The sequence below is a fragment of the Lissotriton vulgaris genome, chromosome 11 (assembly GCF_964263255.1).
Source record: "Lissotriton vulgaris chromosome 11, aLisVul1.2, whole genome shotgun sequence".
Lineage (NCBI taxonomy): Eukaryota > Metazoa > Chordata > Amphibia > Caudata > Salamandridae > Lissotriton > Lissotriton vulgaris.
The window spans coordinates 280,759,887-280,785,580 of NC_141699.1; the positions used below are offsets into that span (position 1 = coordinate 280,759,887).

The 25,694-nt window shown below is 52.0% G+C and overlaps 1 protein-coding gene across 1 annotated transcript in view; it reads left to right on the forward strand.

Moving 5' to 3' along the window:
- PLBD2 (phospholipase B domain containing 2) overlaps positions 1-18,552 on the forward strand; it is a 277,840-nt gene extending 259,288 nt beyond the window's left edge. Inside the window, exons 11-12 of the mRNA XM_086943253.1 lie at positions 15,244-15,406; positions 16,689-18,552. Coding sequence (XP_086799379.1) covers positions 15,244-15,406; positions 16,689-16,859 — 334 coding nt within the window. The 3' untranslated portion in view covers positions 16,860-18,552. The remainder of the gene's footprint in view (positions 1-15,243; positions 15,407-16,688) is intronic.
- Positions 18,553-25,694: the final 7,142 nt, after the last annotated feature.

Sequence of the window (25,694 nt, forward strand, 5' to 3'; positions counted from 1 at the left end):
TGATAATGTGGTGGTGCTGAGTGATAATGTGGCGGTGCTGAGGGGGTGAGAGTGTGTGTGAGGGTGAGAGAGTGTGAGAGGGTGAGTGAGGGTGAGAGGGTGAGAGGGTGTGTGAGGGTGAGAGGGTGTGTGAGGGTGAGCGGGTGTGTGAGGTGAGCGGGTGTGTGAGGGTGAGCGGGTGTGTGAGGGTGAGCGGGTGTGTGAGGGTGAGTGGGTAAGTGAGGGTGAGCGGGTAAGTGAAGGTGAGAGGGTGGGTGAGGGTAAGTGAGGGTGGGTGAGGGTCAGGGGTGCGAGGGTGGGTGAGGGGGTGTGCGAGGGTGCTGAGTGGTGCTGAGTGATAATGTGGTGGTGCTGAGTGATAATGAGAATTTGCCTAGCCTTGGTGCTGGTAAGTTCCAATTCTATTAAGGACTCGGGGGCGAGGATTATGCCTTACTTTCTTCACTTTATGGCAAACAGCAGCAAGAAAACACTTTGTAAACTACATTTCCCATGAACAATAGGGAAAACAAAGAGTCACAATGGCAGTCCTTTGTCGCTCTCCGCACTCCTGCATCTCCCATCATGCCCTGCAGCTGCTTCCTCTTCCTTCGTGCGAAGCCCATGCTCCGACAATCTCATGCATCTTGTTTGGTACCGTCGTTTCCTGCAAAAAACGCAGTGTCAGATACCGACCATGAACTCGACTCAGTGACATATACAAGGCGAGAGATCATATCAATCCATAGCATACATAGCCAAAAGGGAGCAGGAAAACAAATTACTTGCATTCCTTACGGGGAGGGTCCACTTCCATGAAGTCATTGGGGGAGATAATCCTCGCCTCCGAGTCCTTAATAGAATTGGAACTTACCAGCACCAAGACTAGGCAAATTCTCATTCTATGGCAGGACCGGAGGCTTCGGATTATGCCAGTTCAAAGCTTGTCGACCACCAGCCGAGCCACTTCCAACACTGGCTTGAAATAGAATCTCTTAAAGGTGGAGTCCGAGGACCAATCGGCCGCTCTCAATAAATCCTCCAATCGAGCCCCAAGGGCAAAAGCTTTAGAGGCCATAGCCCCTCTCGCAGAGTGTGCACCAAATTGCTCGGTGTCGATTCCTGCCTCCTGCATCACCCAACGCACCCATCTGGCGATAGTTGGGGAAGACACGGCCTTGTACGGTTTACGTAGGGCAATGAGTAACTGTCTCTCGCCTGGGGGGCGAGTATCTTCTGTTAAATCCTCATAAGCACGGAGGCACTGTACAACGCACAGTTATGGGGAATCTGAAAAAGCTGGGTAAGAGATCACTCTCGACATGGACTTAGTCTTCCTACTCACTGTGAATGACACCCCATCCGGGGAGAAAACTCTAGCCGTAATGTCTAAGGCACGAATGTCAGCAACACTCCTGCAAGACACCAGGCACAACAGCATTGCCAATTTAGCCGTGAGCTCTTTGCGAGATAGAAACCTATTTGGTTGCCAAGACAAGAACAAGTTGAGAACTCGGTTGACGTCCCACAGGACAGAATAGCGTGGTTCCGGAGGCAAGGAGAGACGGATCCCTCTCAGGAGCCTGCACACCAGAGGGTGCTCCCCAATCGGGACCCCTGCACCAGGTCGTGTCCGGCAGAAATAGCAGAGCGGAAGGTGTTGATGGACCTGTAAGCTAGGCCATCCTCCGCTAAGCCGGCTAAAAAATTAAGCACCTGAACTACATCCGCCCCCACGGGATCGAAACTCCGTCGCACACACCAGCGACGCCATCGATGCCAGGCTGATCGATACCTTCTGGTCGTGTTATCTGCCCATGCCTTGGAGAGCAGGTCCCCTGCCTTTCCCGAAAGGCCTGGGAGCGTCCAGGAATGCCGGAGATCCGCCATGCCATCAGACGCAGCGATCCCTCCTGGACTAGCCGGTGAGGAGACCCTTCCGGACTGAGCAGAATGTGAGGAGAGTGGGGGAGAAGGATTGGAAAATCCCAAGAAAGTTCCAGAAGAACTGGAAACCAAACTTGAGACCTCCACCATGGAGAGATCAGGACCACCTCCGCCGACTGACGGCGAAGCAACGCCGACACTCGCGTTATCATGGAGAACGGGGGAAACGCATACCCCTGCTCACTCGACCAATCCTGCAGGAATGCGTCTGTCGCTTGCGCCAACTGAAAAACCTTGGGAGCTGATGATCCAGGCGGGACACAAACAGGTCCACAGTAAAGGGACCCCATTTGTCTGCAAGTCGCGAGAACACCTGAGGATCCAATTTCCATACACTGGCTGTTAGACGGAGACCCAGAGGGTCGGCCGAGCAAGGGGGAGAGGCCTCCTGGCGAGGGCCCTCTCCTTAGATCGTACGGACAAGCAACTACCACCCCCACAGATGGACGCCACACCAAGATAGGTTCTGTACACTTTTATAGGTATTCTTAGGCAGGGTAAACTTGACGATACAGCAAGACAAGGATACGGTGATATCGTCAACTCTGGTCTCTGGGGGAAAGGGGGTAGCGGGACAGTCTCAGTACCGGTCCGGTACAGGGGGTAGCTGGTGTATAGCTTCCAATCCTCGAGCTGGAGTGTTCGCAAGTAGGGGCCGCGGCAGCGCCAGCAGGCTTACGAAGATGGTTCACGCAGAGGAGCCGCAGCAGCGCCAGCAGGCTTTCGAAGATGGTTCACAAGGATGGGCTGCGGCAGCGCCAGCAGGCCTACGAAGATGGTTCACGAGGAGGAGCCGCGGCAGCGCCAGCAGGCCTTCGAAGATGGTTCACAAGGATGGGCCGCGGCAGCGCCAGCAGGCCTACGAAGATGGTTCACGAGGATGAGCCGCCGCAGCGCCAGCAGGCTTTCGAAGATGGTTCACGAGGATGATGAGCCGCGGCAGCGCCAGCAGGCTTTCGAAGATGGTTCACGACGAGGATGAGCCGCGGCAGCGCCAGCAGGCCTTCAAGGACAGTTCACAAAGCGGGGCCGCGGCAGCGCCAGCAGGCCTCCCAGGATGAGTTCCTCTTGGTGTCTCTCTGCTCCAGGATACAACTGCCTTCCTGCTCTGGAGCTACCCCAGTTATAGGTCTGGCGCCCTTTGATGTCCGGACCCTCGCACTTGGAGGTCGGGGGGTCCGGGATGAGGGAGTCCAGACACCCAGCAGGGGGGTGGAGCCATCGCCCAGGGAGGCTGGGGGGTGATTGAAACCTGGCGGAGGGGAGCCATCGACACTCCTTCTTCCATTGACTCGCCAAGTGGTCTCTTTACCCCCTGGGGGACGGTGGTGCCTCGATGTCAGGGCTTGGCTGGGCCTGAGGTTGAGGTCGACCCTTGGCCACGAGGCCTGGTCGTGGCGGCTCCAAGATGGCGGCTGGGCCGGGGACGGTGGTTCGGGAAGGAACCCGGGCCAGCCGAGAATGTTGTTGTTATGGGCCGGGGCCCCGTCGGGGAAGAGCTGGGGGTTGACCCGGCGGCTGCTGGGGTGGTTCTTGTCCGGGGAACAGGGGTAGCAGTGATCCGTGACCCGCCATGCGGGGAGGGGTCGGGCCTACCACGAGGCCTGTCCAACATGCGTCCCCCCCAGCTGAAGGCAGGGAGAGTCGCCCATCCTCTTGGGTAATCTCCTTGCCGAGGCGGAAGAAGCGGGACAGGCCGTCTGCGTTGGCGTGGTCGTTGCCGGGGCGATGCTCCACAGTGAAGTCCATCCCCTGCAGGGAGATGGACCAACGCAAAAGCTTCGGGTTCTCTCCCCGCATCTGCATCAGCCATTGCAGAGGACGGTGGTCTGTTTGCACCCGAAAATGGGTACCGAAGAGATAGGGCCGGAGCTTCTTGAGGGCCCACACCACGGCGAAGGCCTCTCGCTCTATGGTGCTCCAGTGTTGTTCTCGGGCCAGCAGGCGTCGGCTGATGAAGGCCACTGGCTGGTCAACTCCCTCGGTGTTGATTTGGGAGAGGACGGCCCCAACGCCGTGATCGGAGGCATCTGTTTGTACTACAAATTCCTGGCTGTCGTCGGGGGCTTGGAGCACGGGGGCCGTGCACATGGCTGATTTGAGGTTATCAAAGGCGGCCTGACACTCAGGAGTCCAGTGTACTTTCGGGGGGTTCTTCTTGGACGTGAGTTCTGTGAGGGGCCCCACAATACTGCCATAGTCTTTTATGAAGCGCCGGTAGTATCCGGTGAGCCCCAGGAAGGCTCGGACCTCTGTTTGGGTGACCTGGGGCTCCCAAGCCTGAATGGCAGCGATCTTGAGTTGGAGAGGGGCCACCTGGCCACTTCCCACCTGGTGCCCCAGGTAGGTCACGGACCCTTGGCCGATTTGGCACTTGCTGGCCTTGATTGTTAGTCCTGCTTGCCGGAGGGCGGTCAGGACCTCCCGGAGGTGTTCTGCCCAGTGGTGACTGTACACAGCAATATCGTCCAGATAGGCGGCGCTGAACTCCTCCAGCCCCGCCAACACTTTGTTTACGAGCCTCTGGAAGGTGGCGGGGGCGTTTTTCATTCCGAAGGGCATCACTTTGAAGTGGTAGTGGCCATCCGGAGTGGAGAAGGCGGATCGCTCCTGGGCACCCGGGCTGAGGCCGATCTGCCAGTAGCCCACGGTCAAGTCAAAGATGCTCAGGTAGCGGGCGGCCCCCATGCGGTCGATCAGTTCATCCGCTCGTGGGATGGGGTGAGCGTCTGTTCGGGTTACGGCGTTCAAGCCCCGGTAGTCTACGCAAAACCTGAGTTCTGGGGCGACGCCAGGGGCGGCGGCCTTGGGGACCAGCACGATTGGCTGGCCCAGGGACTGTCGGAGGGCTCGATTACTCCCAGGGCCAGCATCTTGGATACTTCTGACTGGATGCAGGCGCGTACCCGATCAGGTACTCTGTAGGCTCTGTGCCAGATAGGGGGGCTATCCCCAGTGTCGACATCGTGGAGGCACCAGGGGGTGACCCCAGGGATGAGGGAGAACAGGTCGGCAAATTGCTGTAGCAAGTCTCGGCAGTCTTGGCGTTGTGCTGGAGACAGGGCAGCGGAGAGGTGGACTCCTTCCACGGAGCCGTCTTTCTCGCGGGTCCTCAGGAGGTCGGGAAGGGGCTCTGAATCCTCTTCAGCCCCACTGTCGGTCGCCATCAGAAGGCTAAGTTCAGAGCGCACAAAGTGAGGCTTAAGTCTGTTGGCATGGAGGACCCGGAGAGGGTTCCGGGGGGACTCCAGGTCTACCAGGTAGGTGACGGGGCCCTTTCGCTCCACCACCTTGAAGGGTCCTGTCCATTTGTCCTGGAGGGCGCAAGGTTCGACCGGGGACATGACCCAGACCTGTTGTCCCGGCTCGAACTCGATGGATGAGGCATTTTGATCGCACCATCGTTTCATGTCTTCTTGGCTGGCTTCGAGGTTGGCTTTGGCGAGTTCCCTGAACCGCCGAGTATGGTTCCGGAGGGTCAGGAGGTACTTGTACACTTCAGGGGGAGTCTTCTGGGGGGTCACCTCCCACCCTTCCTTGACCAGGCTGAGGGGACCTCGGACGGGGTGCCCATACAGGAGCTCGAAGGGGCTGAATCCCAGGGACTTCTGTGGGATCTCTCGGTAGGCAAACAGGAGGCATGGGAGCAGCACGTCCCATTGGCGGCATAGGGGCTCTTCCAGGCCCATGATCATACCCTTGTAAATGTGTAAATGTAAATGTGTTGTATTTGTATAGCGCGAACAGTAACCCGTAAGCATCCCGGCGCTTGTACTCCTACCACAAGGGAACCCCTCCTGGCTTTTCCTTGTGAGGTGTCCACTCCTGGGCATCCCATGGTGAAACCAGGCATCCCTTGTGTATCGGGGGCCGTTGTGGAGACTAAGCAAGCTATTGCCCAGAGTTGCAGCGTGGGGCCCATGCTTAGATTCGGCACTGAGGCGAGAATATCCGGTCAGAGGAATTTAAGCTCAATCCAGCCGAGGCGGGAATCGAACCCTGGTCCCTGGCCAGCGCTCTGCATCAAGGTCTGCCGCTCTAACCATTGAGCCACACTTCTCCACTCTTGAGGGTGCGATTGAATCGTTCCACTAGTCCGTTTCCTTGCGGGTGGTAAGGGGTCGTACATTTGTAGGTGACCCCACACTGTTGCCATAGGGACTTCATGTATCTGGAGATAAAGTTTGTGTCTCGATCACTGACGACCTCTCGGGGGAAGCCCACCCGCGAGAAGATCCCCATCAGGGCTCGGCCCACCACGGGCGCTGTCACGGTTCGGAGAGGGATGGCCTCGGGATAGCGGGTGGCATGGTCCACCAGGACGAGTATGAACCGGTGACCTTGCGCTGTCCGGGGCTCCAGGGGCCCCACAATGTCGATCCCCACCCTCTCAAAGGGAGTGGTGAAGATGGGAAAGGGTTGTAGGGAGGCACTTTTATTTTCCGGCCGCTCTTCCCGCTGGCCTGGCAGGTGGGGCAGGCCCGGCAGTGGTTTACTACATCGTTCCGCATTTTAGGCCAGTAGAAATGGGTCACCAGGCGGCTGTAAGTCTTGTCCTGCCCCAGGTGCCCGGCGAGCGGCACATCGTGTGCCAGGTTCAAGAGGAAGTCTCGGAATTGGAAGGGGACCACCAGCACCCGGCTGGCCCCCAGTTCAGCAATCTTTTGCTCACTGTAGAGGAGCCCGTTGTCCCAATAGATCCAGTGGGCCCCGAGGCATCCCTTGCGCTCTGGGCTATGGCTTGCTGTCGGAGCCCCTCGAGGGAGGGACACGCTCTTTGTTCCCGGCGGAATTGTTCCTGAGTGGGGCCACCTTCTTGGCGCCACTGGGCCAGCTCCGGGAGGTCTTGGAGTGGGTTCGGGTCTTCGTTGTCGGGCCCCAGTGGACCCGGTTCAGGGGTGGTCTCTTCTGTGACGACCGGGGGTGGAGGTTCGGGCCACTCGGGTTCTTCGGTGGATGGGATGGCGCGGGCGGCCATGGATCAGGTCGTGGCGCAGACCCATTCAGGCAGACCAAGCATCCCCAGGTGCTCTCTTCGCTCCACGGCTGCCCAGGGGGAGCTCTCGAGATCGTTCCCCAGGAGGCAGTCCACGGGGGCGTCATCTCGGACGGTCACCTTCAGCATGCCCGATACTCCCCCCCCCCACTCGAAGGGGACGCGGGCCATCTGGCACAGGCTCTCGGAATTGTCGGCAGATCGTACTGGACAAAGTACGTTGGGCAGGATTTGATCGGGGGTCACCAGATGGCAACGGACTGCGGTCACGCTGGCCCCTGTGTCGCGGAGGGCTTCGGCCCGGTGTCCATTAATGGTGACCCACTGGCTGTACTTCTGCGTGTTGGCTGGGAGGGGGGCCCGCGGGACCATGTCCCTGTCTCCTAGACATACCAGGGACATGGCTGCGGGTTCCCACTCGGTCAGGTAGTGCTCACACTCTTCGGCTTCTTCTTCGCCTTGCTCCTCTCCGAGGGCGACGGCGGTGATCTGGCGGCTCACTGGACCCGGGGCCTGGACGGACTGGTTTCTCAGACAGTTTGGATCATTGGCGTAATGGCCGGGCCGCTGGCATTTGCGGCAGACAACGTTGGAGCGGAATCCCGGTTGCGTCGGAGGGCTTCCTCTTCCGGCTGGGGACGGGGGGTTGTTAGTGGGGGGCACCGTGGCGGTGTCCCTGCCCCGATCCTGGCCTCCTCCTCCTCCTCCTCCTCCTCCTCCTCGCGGACGGTGGGACCCCTGGGAGGCTCTGTTTTGTTCGCCCGGCCAACTCCGGGGGACCCGGGTGCTCTCCCATCGATCCGCTTCGATGGCGAGTTTCTTGGGTTCGGTCAGCTTGCTATCGAGGAGATGCTGCCTTAGTTCCACGAAACAATTATTCAAAAGGTGCTCCCACACGATGAGATCGAATAATTGTTCGTAGGTGGTGACCTGGCTGCCTTTGATCCATCCCTCTAAGGCTCGCCTAAAAAAGTTCACGTATTCTACCCAGGTGGTACCGGGGATTCTTTTACAGTCTCGAAATCGCTGCCGGTACATCTCGGGGTGAGCCCATAGCGAGTGAGCAGGGCGGCTTTCATGTGGTCGTAGGAGGTCATCTCTGCGTCGGGGAGTTGTAGCAGGGCATCTCTTCCTTCGTTGACGAATCTCCCCCACAACCCGGCTCCCCAGTCTTTCCGTGGAATTCGGTGGGAGATCATGGCAACTTCGTAGGCCTTGAACCATTGCTGGATATCGTCGTTCCGGTAGTACTCCCGGACGACGTCTTTGGGAATGTGGACCTTGGTGTCCGTAGGGGGAGCGGAGTTCTGGTTCTCGGGGACGCCGAGGTCCTTGTTTTGTCGTCGAATTTCTAGCTCTTTTAAATTGCGCTCGTGTTCGTACGCTAGTTTCTTCTCTTCCAGCTCCCTCTGGCTTTTTTTCTCTTCCCTTCTTCCCGTAGCCGTAAGTGTTCGAGGGCTATCTTTTTCTCTGCTAGTTTTAGTTCTCCATCTAAGCGGAGTCGAGCCAGTTCCAACTCGTGGAGCCGGCTCCTCTCCCGTTCTTGGGCCTCCTCGGAAGAGAGGCCCGTTCTTCTTTCTTCTTCGGGGGTTGCCGTTGTTTCGGGGGTCTCAATGCTTTCGTTTTGGGGTGGGGGCGCTCCCGTCTCCACCCAAGACTCCAAGGCGTGCTTGAGGTCATCTTTGGTGCTCAGTCCCGTGGTAGCGATGCCCAAGTCTATGCAGAATTGTTTCAATTCCTTGTGGCTGTATTCTTCCAGCCGTTCCATCTGGAATTTTGCGGTTGTTCCAATCTCTTTCGTCGACATTGTTGCTGTGCGACGTGGGGCGAGTTACTCTCCGTACGATTATGCGTCGGCTCGGATCGCGCCGCTGGCCACCAATGTTAGACGGAGACCCGGAGGGTCGGCCGAGCAAGGGGGAGAGGCCTCCTGGCGAGGGCCCTCTCCTTAGATCGTACGGACAAGCAACTACCCCCCCACAGATGGACGCCACACCAAGATAGGTTCTGTACACTTTTATAGGTATTCTTAGGCAGGGTAAACTTGACGATACAGCAAGACAAGGATACGATGATCTCGTCAATTCTAGTCTCTGGGGGAAAGGGGGTAGCGGGACAGTCTCAGTACTGGTCCGGTACAGGGGGTAGCTGGTGTATAGCTCTCAATCCTCGAGCTGGAGTGCTCGCAAGTAGGGGCCGCGGCAGCGCCAGCAGGCTTTCGAAGATGGTTCACGCAGAGGAGCCGCGGCAGCGCCAGCAGGCTTTCGAAGATGGTTCACAAGGATGGGCCGCGGCAGCGCCAGCAGACCTACGAAGATGGTTCACGAGGAGGAGCCGCGGCAGCGCCAGCAGGCCATCGAAGATGGTTCACAAGGATGGGCCGCGGCAGTGCCAGCAGGCCTACGAAGATGGTTCACGAGGATGAGCCGCGGCAGCGCCACAGGCTTTCGAAGATGGTTCACGAGGATGATGAGCCGCGGCAGCGCCAGCAGGCTTTCGAAGATGGTTCACGACGAGGATGAGCCGCGGCAGCGCCAGCAGGCCTTCAAGGACAGTTCACAAAGAGGGGCCGCGGCAGCGCCAGCAGGCCTCCCAGGATGAGTTTGTCTCTGTGTCTCTCGACTCCAGGATACAACTGCCTTCCTGCTCTGGAGCTACCCCAGTTATAGGTCTGGCGCCCTTTGATGTCCGGACCCTCGCACTTGGAGGTCGGGGGGTCCGGGATGAGGGAGTCCAGACACCCAGCAGGGGGGTGGAGCCATCGCCCAGGGAGGCTGGGGGGTGATCGAAACCTGGCGGAGGAGAGCCATCGACACTCCTTCTTCCATTGACTCGCCAAGTGGTCTCTTTACCCCCTGGGGGGACGGTGGTGCCTCGATGTCGGGGCTTGGCTGGGCCTGAGGTTGAGGTCGACCCGTGGCCACGAGGCCTGGTCGTGGCGGCTCCAAGATGGCGGCTGGGCCGGGGACGGTGGTTCGGGAAGGAACCCGGGCCAGCCGAGAATGTTGTTGTTATGGGCCGGGGCCCTGTCGGGGAAGAGCTGGGGGTTGACCCGGCGGCTGCAGGGGTGGTTCTTGTCCGGGGAACAGGGGTAGCAGTGATCCGTGACCCGCCATGCGGGGAGGGGTCGGGCCTACCACGAGGCCTGTCCAACACTGGCGTTCAACAGGTGCCGGGAGTGCCAATCTGCAACTTTGGGGTTTGAGGGTGAGGGGGGTTGAGGGGGAGGGGGTTTGAGGGGGAGGGTGTGTGAGAGTGGGGTGTGTGAGGGTGAGTGAGGGTGTATGAGGGGTTTGCGGGTGAGTGAGGGTGTGTGAGGGTGAGAGGGTGTGTGAGGGTGAGGGGGTGTGTGAGGGTGAGGGGGTGAGAGGGTGTGTGAGTGTGAGAGGGTGTGAGAGGGTGTGTGAGTGTGAGAGGGTGTGTGAGTGTGAGAGGGTGTGTGAGGGTGAGAGGGTGTGTGTGAGTGTGAGGGTGTGTGTGAGTGTGAGGGTGTGTGTGAGTGTGAGGGTGTGTGTGAGTGTGAGGGTGTGTGTGAGGGTGAGGGTGTGTGTGAGTGTGAGGGTGTGTGTGAGTGAGTGTGAGGGTGTGTGTGAGTGTGAGGGTGTGTGTGAGTGTGAGGATGTGTGTGTGTGAGGGTGTGTGTGAGGGTGTGTGTGAGGGTGTGTGTGAGGGTGTGTGTGAGGGTGTGTGTGAGGGTGTGTGTGAGGGTGTGTGTGAGGGTGTGTGTGAGGGTGTGTGTGTGGGTGAGTGTGTGGGTGAGTGTGTGGGTGAGTGCGTGGGTGTGGGTGTGTGTGGGTGGGTGTGGGAGTGTGGGTGGGTGTGGGAGTGTGTGCGAGTGTGAGGGTGTGCGAGTGTGAGGGTGTGCGAGTGTGAGGGTGTGCGAGTGTGAGGGTGTGCGAGTGTGAGGGTGTGCGAGTGTGAGGGTGTGCGAGTGTGAGGGTGTGCGAGTGTGAGGGTGTGCGAGTGTGAGGGTGTGCGAGTGTGAGGGTGTGCGAGTGTGAGGGTGTGCGAGTGGGAGGGTGTGCGAGTGGGAGGGTGTGCGAGTGGGAGGGTGTGCGAGTGTGAGGGTGTGTGAGGGTGTGCGAGTGTGAGGGTGTGCGAGTGTGAGGGTGTGCGAGTGTGAGGGTGTGCGAGTGTGCGAGTGTGAGGGTGTGAGGGTGTGCGAGTGGGAGGGTGTGCGAGTGGGAGGGTGTGCGAGTGGGAGGGTGTGCGAGTGGGAGGGTGTGCGAGGGTGGGTGAGGGTGCGAGGGTGTGCGAGTGTGAGGGTGTGCGAGTGTGAGGGTGTGCGAGTGTGAGGGTGTGCGAGGGTGGGTGAGGGTGTGCGAGGGTGGGTGAGGGTGTGCGAGTGTGAGGGTGTGCGAGTGTGAGGGTGTGCGAGTGTGAGGGTGTGCGAGTGTGAGGGTGTGCGAGTGTGAGGGTGTGCGAGTGTGAGGGTGTGCGAGTGTGAGGGTGTGCGAGTGTGAGGGTGTGCGAGTGTGAGGGTGTGCGAGTGTGAGGGTGTGCGAGTGTGAGGGTGTGCGAGTGTGAGGGTGTGCGAGTGTGAGGGTGTGCGAGTGTGAGGCTGTGCGAGTGTGAGGCTGTGCGAGTGTGAGGCTGTGCGAGTGTGAGGCTGTGCGAGTGTGAGGGTGTGCGAGTGTGAGGGTGTGCGAGTGGGAGGGTGTGCGAGTGGGAGGGTGTGCGAGTGTGAGGGTGTGCGAGTGTGAGAGTGTGAGGGTGTGCGAGGGTGTGCGAGTGTGAGGGTGTGCGAGTGTGAGGGTGTGCGAGTGTGAGGGTGTGCGAGTGGGAGGGTGTGCGAGTGTGAGGGTGTGCGAGTGGGAGGGTGTGCGAGTGGGAGGGTGTGCGAGTGGGAGGGTGTGTGAGGGTGGGTGAGGGTGTGCGAGTGTGAGGGTGTGCGAGTGTGAGGGTGTGCGAGTGGGAGGGTGTGTGAGGGTGGGTGAGGGTGTGCGAGTGTGAGGGTGTGCGAGTGTGAGGGTGTGCGAGTGGGTGAGTGAGGGTGTGAGGGTGTGCGAGTGGGTGAGTGAGGGTGTGCGAGTGGGTGAGTGAGGGTGTGCGAGTGGGTGAGTGAGGGTGTGCGAGTGGGTGTGCGAGGGTGTGCGAGTGGGTGAGTGAGGGTGTGCGAGTGGGTGTGCGAGGGTGTGCGAGGGTGTGCAAGGGTGTGCGAGGGTGGGTGAGGGTGTGTGAGGGTGTGAGAGTGTGAGGGTGGGTGTGGGTGTGCGAGGGTGTGCGAGGGTGTGTGAGGGTGTGTGAGGGTGTGTGAGGGTGTGTGAGGGTGTGCGAGGGTGAGGGTGTGAGGGGGTAAGTGAGGGTGAGCGGGTGTGAGGGGGTAAGTGAGGGTGAGGGGGTAAGTGAGGGTGAGCGGGTGTGAGGGGGTAAGTGAGGGTGAGGGGGTAAGTGAGGGTGAGCGGGTGTGAGGGGGTAAGTGAGGGTGAGAGGGTGGGTGGGGGTAAGGGTTGCGAGGGTGTGTGAGGGTGAGGGGGTGTGTGAGGGGGGTGAGAGGGGGTAAGTGAGGGTGAGGGGGTGTGTGAGGGGGTGTGTGAGGGGGGTGAGAGGGGGTAAGTGAGGGTGAGAGGGGGTGTGAGGGTGAGTGAGGTTGTGCACAGAGGAGACGAGTAGGGTGAAAAACGGAGCCATTGCTGGGACTTTTCTGGTAAAATACTTGATCAGTTAAAAAGCACATGCACTGCATGGAATCGCCAGTGGTTAAACTCTAGATTGGCCACTATAGAGCTTCGCCAGCTGTGCACAAGCGCATCAGCAGGCGAGCCCTAAAAACCACAGGCTTACTCCACCAGAGGTAAATTTGTCACCACAGCATGACTACGCAATGTCCCTCTAGCAGAGGTTTGTAAAGATTCTATCTGGAAGTAGGTACACACATTTACAAAACACTTTTGCCTTGATACAAATACAAAGGCCGACTCTATAGTTGGTCCTGCAGCTCTAAAAAAATCTATTTAATTTTAAAGCTGGAATATGCGTCGCCTTCAGTATTATTCAATCAGCTGAATTCTCTTTGCCAGAGAACATCTAAGTGTTTCTTATATTGCTTTCTACTCTAATGTAAATGACTGTCAGTGAAGATCTTGTGATGTAGAATAAGTGGTTACTGTACCTGTAGTCCTGGTTCTGCATTGTAGGAATATTTATTGAAGTCCAAAATTATCCTCCTTGCTCCTCCGTTTTATATCTCAGACTTCAGAGAAAACAACTTACTATTCTCCTCATTCACTATAGTTCCAAAAAGAACTGAGACTGCGAGGCCAGCTGCCAATACAAAAAATCATGCGTAGCTGAGACTTCTGGAGCAGTAAAGGAGTAGTACATATTTTCAACTCTCATAATGATAGCCTATTATGCTGCATTTTCCTCATTGCTGCTAGAGGTTAATGTAGGATGATTTTGCATATGTGCTACAATGTAGCCTAGGCAGGAACATGTGCTTTTCTCATATTTCACATAACTGCAATTCAAAAAAACTCACCTACATGGGCGTCCAGAAAGTGGTTAGCAGTATGAGGAACGTGTTGGGTGCTTCTCTCTCTAAGGATTTTGAATAATTCCTAAGACCTGTAATGGCGAAGGAGTCCTTTCGGATCCCAGAATGCAGTGGGAAATTATTCTAATGTTTATGACTCAAAGATTCCTACTATTAAGAAGCTGGGCTTCAAGTAAGTACTTACGTCTTTTTATACAATCATTTTTTACCTCTTTGAGCCAACCACAAATCTTGTCTTTTTACCAAGGGGGTGTGGTTATTACAGATGGTCTCTGATCCCAACCCAGCTGCTTACCCTGGTCAGAAGGGTCTTGTGATCCAAGGTATCACATTCATTAAGGAGTGTAACAAAAAGAATTGTGAAGAGCCGGGATCGCCTTACTCAATAGTATTCACAATGGTAATTTGAATACCCAACCAGAAGCCAGATTGATTATCACCAATAATATTACCGTCTATGAATTACTGCAACTTGGAAACAGCAGTACTCTTGAGTAACTTTAGCATCTGAACTCAAAAGAGTTTTTAAAAAAATTAAAAATTTTAAAATAGTGTTGGCCCATGCTTTCTTCGAAATCTCTGGGGCGGAGCCAGCCCTGAACCAGTAGTTCATAATTACCCATGCATAAAAAGGTTTATGCTTTTGTGAGATTCTTTAATAACTCTAGTAGACTAGAGGTCTCCATTACAGTAGGTTCAACAGACCCCTCGGTGGGGAAGACTTTTACCAGGGGTGAATACTTTCCCTCGTAGATTTTAGTAGCTTATGATCTGTACATATGGCTAAAATCATATAGACATTAAAGTGTGGGAGTGTATTTATCAGTTAAATGTGGAAATATACTTAGTTGCCACTTTTTCGCCCGCAGTACCAATAAGCCCCCAAAATATATGGATTAATGCAGACTGGTATGCCAAAAAATAAACACTAGACATGTGAGATTTCTACATTTATTTTGGTGTCATTGTATGAACAGTGAAGGGGGTGGAAATTAGATTAAACCCCGGATGTTGGGACCTTTTTAGTGAAGCCATATCAAATCTAGCTACAGCTATGAGGCTGCTTATGTCAACTGAACTCGAATGCTAATAACTCCTTACTCTTCCCTTATTGCCCATGTGCTCTTCTTAAGAAGAGAAACTACACACTTTCCACAGGGAAAACCTGGAGCCCATTCACACATGTCCACTAATAACTTGAGTCTCTGGTTACCCTAACATGGACTACTTGCTACTGCTACAGGGCTCTTGGGACAGCCCCAATAAATCGGTTCCCATTAATATTTTAACACTAGCATGGGTCCTGCGAGTCACTGCAGCATATATTGGAACCAGGTGTCTCACATCAGCACGGGTTACGCATGGATAGGAAATGGACTTAAAATACATTGCTCTACACGGGGGGCCAAGAGTGAAAGAGGCTTCAGAGGACAAGCAGAAAAGGGGCCGATTGCTGCATTCGTTCTTGCCACGGCAAAATATCAAACACTGAAGGGCATTTAAAAAAGCAGGAGTCAGACTGAAGATGAAGGTATGGGCACACTAAGTACAAGGGAGAAGAGGATGGAAAAGTGTGAACATGAGTGTAGGCGGCTTGTGGTGGGGCCATAAGGGAAGTGTAAGATTGCCTTTTTAATGCTCTCTGTTCTGCAGCTATGCACCCGTCCTGTTAATGGGCCACAGCTTTGATACCACTTCCCAGGCTTATTCGAGATATTCCGAAAGCCAAATGGAGTTGTCAGCCTATGTTTTTCTCTGCTCCCTCCTCTCCACCCCATACTATGCCCCCACTAGTCCTCAATACACTTCATCTTTTTGCCCACAGGTATAATAACTTCCCGGAGGACCCCATGTCGCGATGCGAGGAATGCTACCCTTTTCCAAATGGAGAGAATGCCATCTCTGCTCGATCCGACCTGAACCCTGCAAGTGGAACCTATCCATTTGGTGCCCTTAGCCAGAGGCAGCATGGGGGCACCGACATGAAGGTGAGTTTGGGAAACATTGATGTGTAAGGTATATTGAGTGAGAGGCTTGAATGTCAGAGTAACTAAGCATATGTTGTCTCCCCTTGAGCAGTGGGCAAACTGGCCTTTCTATTAAGTAGCACTAGAATGTAGGGTCACGTCTGATCTGACTCCTGGTGTTTCCATTACAGCTAATTTTACTAATTAAATTAGGTCTTTGGTAGGGTTCAACTTTGCTGGAAAGATTTGCATCTCGCTTCGCACATGAGTTGTACGCAGATTTAGTGACGTGTGGAATTGGATTTGTGCCTTTTAGGGAGCATTACTGGGAAATAACTTGTTTGAAGCCTTCTTGAGGGGTAGAAAAACCTTGATCATTTATTTAATCGATGTCTCTGTCTCTGCCTCTCCCGAGTATTGGATATGTGCTTTTGATAGCAAGCTGTTTGAGCTCCTAGATGAAGAAAACTTTATAAATAAATAAAGTTAGATCGTCAAACTAAGTGCACCATTCTGACCTATTGTGCTGATTTTAAGCTATGGACTCTGCAGCCTGACATACAGATTTTATAGTGTTAGCCAAAGTACCCTGATGGGTCTCGATCTAGGTATCTGCACCTGCCATGTCCCTTACCTTGGAATAATTCCACACATTGTATAAAGATCTCTAGTTTTTTGTCTGCATCTTACTCACCTTTTCACTTGATGTTGGCTGTTCCTCTTTCTTGTGCTTGCAGCTTATAATGTACGCCGTTAGGACTGCAGAAAACTGCAGGACCACACCAGCTATCTCTCTTCTCTTCGGTATAAAAGATCCAGTTTTGCACTGTCACACACAAGCCACTTTGTGATGTAGATCACCAGTTATTTCGCTGTCAAGACTAATTCCTGTCGTCACCAGTTATGCCAATAATCCTTTAGTTCCAGCGGTGCCCAGCTCTCTTGAATCCTATCGGAAGGTGGAAATAGCCGAAGAATGGTGAATTCTGGCTCATTGAACATGCATTGAACTGTTCAGATGTTTAGGATTTGAACCTTTTAAATAAGGGATTCCGTTGATTGTGTTGAAAATGACTTGTTGTGGAAGAGGATAGAGCATTGAGTTTATCTTGAAGTTGCTTCCTGTATCATGTGGTGAGAGGAGTGCTTGGTTTCTGTGAAGTGGGGATTGTTCTTGCCACTCTCCTGGGCTCCCATTCTTTTTAGTTTGCTGGTTAATCCTCGCAGTTTGCTGTTCTCGTTCGCTGATTCTTTCTGACTGTAAATGTACTCCCCTTCTAATCTGTGTGTTTTTTTTTTTTAGGTCACCAGCTTTGAAATGGCCCGTGTGTATGGAATGGTAGCAGTGAGTGGGCCCACCTGGGATGACTTACCCCCATTTCAGTGGAGCACCTCTCCCTTCAGTGTCCTGCTTCACATGGGCCACCCCGACCTCTGGCAATTTGATCCTGTGGAAGTGCTTTGGTGGCAATGAGACTGTAGGCCATGTCCGCAGCAGTTCACCTGTGCTTGACTGCGCATGTGAGCTACCCAATTCTTTACATGTACTTGCCTCCGCCCCCACAGACCATCAATTACTAGACTCATGAAGGGCTACTAGGAGTTTTGCTGACGGAGGCTAACCAGGGTTAATTTGCATTTGCATTTGTACTGGGAGTGGTGCAAGGACGCCTTGAAATATTGCATGGCCTTTAGAATGCTATGGAGTTTATGAGGGCCTCACCGCTTCCCCCAATATACACATAAACAAGCTGGCCCAGAGAGGTGCCTTATGCGATGAATCAACAAAGGGTGGTGAAAGTAGTCAGGTTGTCATCAGCCATTTCTGTAAAATAAAGGAGCTCTGGTTCCCTCTAACTTCTTCACCTGGAACATATCCAAAGGTTTGTCTCCAGGTAACCTGGGGGATGGTTTAAATAAATGGAGGCTACAGCTTCAGGAACACTTTATTTTTGCTAACCCATCACTCTTGTGTCTACCAGTGTGTTGTGGACCACAATCCTGTACGTTTCAAAGTCGCTTGGCTTCCTTACAGGTCTGGTTCCTTTCATAAAATGAAGGCCAGTATGAGGTGGGACTTAGTTTGCAGGTTGTGCACATTAGACCATGTACGCTGCTGTTCGTTTTAACTCTGTTGCAGTTTATGGCCCACAGACTCGCCTGTGGATTAGGAATTTCAGAATGACTGTATAGGTAAATAGGTGGAGATTTTTTTAGGGGTGTTTGATAGGACTCGGCTGATGATAGGCAAGTGAAATCAAAGCATAGATTTCGTTTTTAAAAAACATTGAAAGGGAAATTTACAGTGCCTTCTCAGCTTGTTGCTGATTTTCAGCTCAACATAAAGGGACTTCTGGTTCGCAGGCGAGGGGGATGGGTGAGGACAGCATGAGATGCGAAGATTATATATGATCCTGTGTACTATACCCTATATGACGGCATCTGTGCTGAAAAACATACAATCTCCTTTTTGCTGGGACAAGCAGTGTCACCTCTCTACTAGAACAGGTAAGATCCCCTGAACCATGTCGGACATAACCTCTCACGTAGTGAAACAGAGGTGGCCTCCTATACATCGGAATTGCAAGTCCAATTACCGATGAGACCTTTGCACAATCACTGGCATCCTCCTGTCCCCTGCTGCAGCTACTAGACATCTCCTTGCTTCTGTACTGGAACGGTCATCATTTCTGATCATCTCCACCAGTAGAAGCATGATGTCCTCCGAAGGGGCGGAAGTGTGCCTTTTCCTCTCCAGGGGCTCCTGTGCTTCCTTGTGAAGCATGGCAGACATGGTGCCCTCTGCTCTCGTCTGTGCTTCTGCAGGCATCATCCCTCCATACTTTGGAGAGGCGTGATTGCTTCTCTCAACTCCGGAAATCATATTATCCTTCCTCTGACCTCACCCTCCCTTTGCTAGGGTAAGCATGCTCTTCTTTGTAGGTAGACGGTCATGATATAGTTAGCGTGTGCAAGGCCCATTCGTGCAATTGAAGTCTGGTCTTTACTGCGTGCTTCACATGTTCAGGCAGGGATTAAACTTGTTCAGGGATACCTCGTCCATAAGGAACTGTACTTATGTGGAATAAAATGCTTGCAATTAAACCAAAATGCACATTACACAAATCAAAATATGCACTTTTTTGATAATAAATTGTTAAAACATATGTTACTCTTTGTCTGGTACAGGATGTGTGTATGTAACATGTAACTCAAACCTAGTTACGAAACAAAGAAGCACCATGCATGATGAGAGGGACATTGCTTTCAGAGGGTTGCACAGAAGAAGAGGGTTGGGTATGAGGCAGAATTGTAGGTGAGAATTCTAGTGGAGAGGGTATCAGGCAGGTGTGAGGGAGTGGCAGACCTCTGGTTCGATGTGAGGATCTTCAGGGCTGGTCCGTCATCCTGATGGCTACCCAGTGATGAGGTATTGCTTGAAGAGATGGGCTCCAAGCTCCTTAGAGATGTCTGAAAGGGATGAGTCCTGTTGAGTCTTGTCCTGCATAGCAGAATTACTCCTTTTCTTATTGCCTTCTCCCTCCAGCCAGATGCTGCTGCTATTGTATTTAATTTGTGCTGGAGTGAAGTTCTAAATCTTGTTTGCCAAGTACAATGGGATGACAGAGTAGACAGTCTTCTAGATGGTGTAATAAGTCTTGAACGTGATGGCTGCCGGCAGTGCTGGTCTTTGGAGTTTTCTGAGGGTCATTATGGGCCTGCTGTCCTTGCAAAGACGTTTGAGGTTTGCTGCTGCATGGAGGACCATCTTTAGTGGGGTCTGGTGTGGCTGAGGCGACAGATAAAAGGATGAGAAACAGCCATAGATTGGACAGCAATTCTGGTCTGCTTCAAGCAGGAAGGGCTTAATTCTGTGTTGTGGGGCCAGTTTATGCTTGGCAGACTTTGTCTGGTGCTAGTGTTATTCCTGAGTTGGAGGTTGGTGTTAGTGTAGGGGCCCAGGGTCTTGTGCTGTTGGTGAGTTTAAGAGTGAAGCTGCCTCATTTCATATGAGAGAGACTTGAACCAGTTATTTGCATCACTCATGGTGGATGCAAATTCCATTATGGCCAGGGTGTCTTTTGGTCTGTTTCAAGCACTGTGTCTAAAGACTGGTCATTGTCACATCATGGAAGTCTTGTGGACATATGGCAATCTGTCAAGGCATGAGATACACGGTCATAACATGACAGTCTTGCAGTGGTGGAAGCATTTGCATTTTTACTGTCATGTAATTAGGTCTTTCGGTGGTCGGTTGGCAGTCTTGCTGTAGCGGAGTAAGTTGGATTGCAAAGCTGAGTGTGCTGTTCTCTGTGCTTTATATTTGTGTTCTTATGTCAGAATTCCACATTGAAAATTAACTAAAAGCTTCAAAATAAACAGGACCAATCATTTCTACTGTTCACTCTAAGGGGCACTTGCATCAACATTTGTTTTTGGGATTCCTTATTTGCGAAAAATAAGGAATCGCAAAATGCGATGCATGAACAAAATCTCAATTTTTTTGCGATTCGGTAAAAATCGCCATTTCTACCGAATCGCATAATTTTAGAGATTCTGTATTTGCGAAATTGCGAATTACCCATATTGCTGCATTGCTATTACATCACAACCAGGAAGCAAGTCTACTGATTGAACACACCTGTTTCCAGGGAGAGCTGGAGGAGAGACAGTTGGAGCACATCTTGGAGTAACTGGAGCAGAGTGTGAGCCAGCAGCAAAAGGGGAAATGGCCTCAGAAAATGCAGGAGAACAACTACAGGCTAGGAAAAGGAAAATTAAATTCAGTGACCAGGAACTGGAAATTTTGATTGAGGAAGTGACCATTAGGCAGGAGCAGCTGTTTGACAAAAAATCATTGAAAGTGCCAGAAGCAGCGAAAAGGAAAATTTGGCTTGGAATCCAAGGAAAAGTTAATGCAGTTGGTGTTGCCCACCGTGACATTAACAATTTACAAAAGCGCTAGTATGATCTGCGCAGTCGTGCAAAAGAAAGGATTGCCAACAGGATAAAGGCAGCCAAAAGGGCCAGCGGTGGACCATCCAGGGATAGGCCTAATACCCCACTTGAGGACTTGGTGGAAGGCACCCTTGCAACAGAGGCAGTTGTTGGTGTCTCAGAAATTGACACCTCAGACCATTGTCGGCACATCCAAAGGTAAGAGCACATCATCATGTGTATTGCATGCATTTGTGACGGCTAGAGACCCCTAAGGTAGTCATAGTAGCTAAGAATATATCCCCCTAATGTATCAATTGATACGTATGAAACCGCAGTATCCAGAACCCCATATACGAACTGTACCAATGCATCATGGAAGTTGTAGTCAGGCAAAAGTTAGTGTGAAGTACAGAGTCAATGAGTTCAAAAGTGATCATTGCACATTTTGTATGATCGATTAGGAGACATGTCATGCAAAATGGAACTGTTTATTTGTAATTTTCATGATTTTACATAGTCACAAGTGCAATTTAAAAAAGTAACAGACTTTTTGCACTGTTTCAATCATAGATACAGTCAGGACAGTAATGTCATTGAAGGGGCCGAGTTCCACAGTCAGGACTTTCCAGAGGCAGATGACTCCGACTCACCCACATCATCACCAACAATTGCACATAGAAGTCACAGAAGCAGAGTGTGTCAACTGCAACAGTCAGAGAGTGAGGATTTCCTGGATGTACATATTCCAGAACAACAGGCAGCTCCTAGACCAGCAACCCCACAAACACAGCAGAGCAGGTGGAGTAGGTTGCAACAGTTGTACAGGCGCAGGCCGTGACATTCCCAGAGCCAAATAGCCGCTGATTAGGAGAGGAACGCCAGTGTTGTGGAGGTCAAAATGCTTAAAGTACAGCGCCTGCAAGGCAAAGACATACGTGTCATAAAAGGTAAAATGGGGAAAATCAGTCAGTACATTGGTGCCATATACAACTGTCTTCAGCACATGTCCAATGTGATTGAGGAAGGACAGAGGGCAACATCTGGCAAACTGGACCGTGTGGCTGCAGCAATGGAGTCAATGTGTCAAACACTACGGGCGCAGCAGCTACCAAGTGACCGTAGGCATCATAGGGCAATGTCCAGCATGCAGGGGTACACCAGGTCAATCTACCGTCTTAGCCACATTAATGTGCATCTTTCAAAATGTGCTGTTGCCATGCAAGTGGAGATGACCCACTGTTGTGGAGATGTTGCCAGGGGCCTAATGAAGGTCATAAATGTAATAGAGGGTATGCAGACTGCTGCTGCAAGTAGAAGCCTACTGCATGGTGATGGGAGTGATGGGGGCTCAAATGTGAGCAGCCTACTTGTACCTGTTGTGGCTGGGGGACACCGTAGCACCGGAAGACATGACAGTGCAGAGAGACCAACTACGGATGATGGGAGGAACACAGGAAAGGCATTAGGAGTGCTTGGGTGCAAGAAGTAGGATATGACTCAGTGACCCATATGGGTCTGGAACAAGGGACGTCTGAAGAGACTGCATAGCTTTGACTGTGAACAGTAAATGCATTTTAATTTGCTGTCCGCACACTGCATGCGCTAAGATGTCTTAAGTACCCTGAATCTTCAACCTTTCCCACTCACCTTCATCTGCCCTGAATGTCCAGACAGTCATGAAGCTCATTCGGGACTGGATGAACTGCAACCACCTCAAACTCAACCCGGACAAGACCGAGTTGGTCTTGACCGGAGGTGGTTGCAGTCCGTGGTCCCCCTCCTTCTGGCCCCCGTCCCTTGGTGTCCCTCCACTCCCGGTACCTAAAGTTAAAACTCTCGGGATTTTTTTAAACCCACAACTCTGTCCACTCACAAGTTGGTTCAGTGGTTTCCTCTTGTTTTTTTTCCCTTAGAATAATTAGGAAAGTTTCTTGTTTCTTTTCCCCTTCTGCTTTAAAAATTAATGTGCTGGCCATGGTACTATCCCGTATTGATTATGGCAACATAATCTATAATGAGGCCCCTGCCTATGCGATCCACCGCCTGCAGCTGGTACAGAATCAGGCCGCTCGCCTGATTCATGGCCTACCTAAATACCATCGGGCCACTCCATTGCTTAAAGCACTGCACTGGCTGCCGGTGAAAGAGCGCGCCCTTTTCAAACTTGGCTGCCTCACTTTCCAGGCAAGGTCGGGCACCGCCCCCGAGTTCATATGCACTGCCATCAAGCCTTATCTTCTAGGTAGAGAGCTTCGCTCCTCTCACATGGCCCTTCTAGCCACTCCCCGGTTCAAAAAACAGAGGGCGGGTGGAGTAAAGTTCGCTGTCCTTGCTCCAGCTTTCTGGAACTCCCTTCCTGTTGCCCTTCGAACATCTCTCTTACCCACAGTTCCGGAAGGACCTTAAAACCTTCCTATTTGCGCAAGCCTACACTGCCTAAACCTCTCCCAGCTGCTGTCGTCCAGTGCATTACACATAGCGCCATGAAACCGCTGGGTAAAAGTGCGCTGAATAAATGTTTTTAAATTCAAATTCAAATCATTGCTAACACATTTACGATTAAAACATTACAGTCATGCACCAGATGTGTTGTGTAGTCCTTACCTACGTCAAAAGTAATGTTAAGTTATCTCTGTCCTTCTCCCCTCTGCTGCGTCAGGTCCACGTAGCCTAGGGTGTGGTTGTTGTGGCTGGTTATCAACTTGAGGCTGTACATTATCATCCTCCAGTGCTAAGCCTCTTCTAGTGGCTATGTTGTGCAACATGGCACATGTTGCAACTATTTTACAGCAAATTTCAGGACGATATTGTAAAGCCCCGCCAGTCTTATGTAGAATGTGAAACCGAGACTTCAGTACCCCAAATGTTCTCTCAATTACGTTGCGGGTTGCTATGTGTGCATTGTTGTAGTGCTGTTCTTTCCGTGTTGCTGGATTCAGATAGGGAGTTAGAATGAATGACCTCACAGCGTATGCACTGTCACCTATGGGATGGGATGTAAGACACAACTTTGGAGTCCAATGTGACACCATAGTACAGAGATGTGCAACAATCAGAGGGAATATATTTATCCATCAAATATTCATCTCCAAATTCACCAGCAAGCAGTTGTGTGGGGATGCCACTATGCCTGAAAATGTACGAATCATGGGCACTGCCAGGGTAACTTGCAACTAAGTCAGTAATTATAGTTCTTGAATTGCATATCACCTGAATGTTCAGTGAATGGTAACATTTCCAGTTGCGGTAAATCTACTCATTTTCTGACGGTGGACAAATGGGGACATGCGTGCTATCTATACAGCCAATCACATGGAGAAAATGTGCCATATTGTAAAAATCAAATTTTGTTTGCAGCAAATCCTGAGGTGTGCTGGGAATTGTAATTTGGTGCTTTATCCTTTGCAACATGGCATTGAGGAAAGCATTGAAAAAATGCGAAAGGGAACTCTGGGACCCCCCTCCAGCACTAGCTATGACACCCTGTAAGGACCCCGATGCAAGGAGGTGTAGCGAACGCAAGACCTGCACATGGGTGGGTATGGCATGTGTCCTGCGTGTCTGTCGCTGCAAGATTGGGTCCAATTCAGCAATCCAATCCAAGATTGTGGCAGCATTGAGTTTATACTTATCATATATTTCATCTTCTGTCTGCCCTAGTAAGGTGACGCGCACTCTAAAAATCCTTTACTGTATCCTCCTTCTCATTGCTACTGCTCTCAGCCTCCATGCCACGATGAAGAGTGCTGCCATTGTGAGACTTGTTGAGCCATTCTGGGGCCCCTTAAGTACCATCCTAATGATTTCCACCTGTTTTGATGGTGTCTCACATGTTACCACCTGGTCTGACTTCTTCTAATTTTAAGAATTGCAATTTGCGAATTTTTAAGGAATCACAATTTGAGAAATTTCATGCATGCACAGTTTCAGCCAATATTTGCGATTCCTTAACTGCAACACCATTTTTTAAGGAATCGCAAGAGAATTGCGATTCCTTAAATTGCGAAACAGTACAGAAATGATGATGCATCCCTGTGGGGATCTGGGGTCACAAGGGTGTACAGAACACAAAACCACGGGGTACAGTCTCGGTTAGCTTTTTTTTTATTGTGCCTTGTCAGCAACACAACAGTTCTAACCGGTTCTATGGGGTTGGGTAGGCTGATTCTTAGTCCTCTGCGTCGTGCTGTACTGGTCACGTGGTCGTGATCCTGCTCGGTCTCAGCCTATGGCTCCCGGGTCTCTGGGCCTCAGAAGGGAAACAAGAAGGTACAAGGGTCGGGATCAGTTTCGCTGGTATGTGTGACTCCGCCACCTCCAGTCGTCCGGAGACTAGAGCGCTAGTGATTTCCAGGCTTTGCTGTTGTGGCATGGAGGAAGCCCACATCCGTTCCACCCCACAGGTGTCTTCCTCCTCCTCACAATCCCAAAAGCTGAAATTTCATTCGCAAACGGCCGAATTTTCTGATTCGCACCCTTTGCGAACGCAATTTTCAATGATGCATGTGCCCCCAAACATCTGCTTTTATGTGGAGATGTTTTCATCCAGAGTTCACTCGATAGCACAACATCTATTTACATTGTGTGGGTACAACACTTGAACCTTTGCAAAAAGCAATGGCTGTTCCAGGAAGTGATATTCAGGAAACCACAGGCCCAGAGACTAAGATACATGGTGTACTTGTAGGAATAAAAGAGGAAGAAGAGCAATTGGTGCTAGGTGTATGGAGGGGAAGATCCTCTTGAGTAGAAAGAAGAAAATAAGTGGGAAAGAAATGCCTTCCTATGCCAAGTCTTGTACAAGCACCACAAACTACAGGAAGCTTCCCAGTGATTCAACCTACAGTGTGGGCTGTCCTGGCCCATCTACTTGTATTGTATCAGGCCAGTCAATTTGTAAGTCAAGTGATTGGGCATAACATGTGTAGTGACTGGTTCACATTAGAATGCTTTGTTTTCTTTTTGCTGTGGTTGGTGTGTTACACGATGTTGAAACTCTCAATGTACAGGGCTTGTGCCCTCAAATGACAAAACCGTCTATCCTCCCATCACCAGACTTTTCTCAGGATTAACACTAGATCCCGATCAAAAACCAGCTGGCCTTAGTGCTTGTATCAGTGGCAAAAAGCAAGACGTCTTGTACTCTGGTGCACCCTTGGAATGCACAGTGACTCAAGAAATTCTTGCTTCGCTGCACTAGATGTCCCAGAACTGAAATACATGTGAAGGCCCATTGGTGTACCGGGATGAAGCTTGCAGGCTCGACTCCACAAAAAGCATTCCATTGCTTCCAATATTCGTTATTATCTCATCCAAAACCTGCCTTTCTCAAGTAAAATAATAGAAAGGGACGTCATTAAGCATCTCC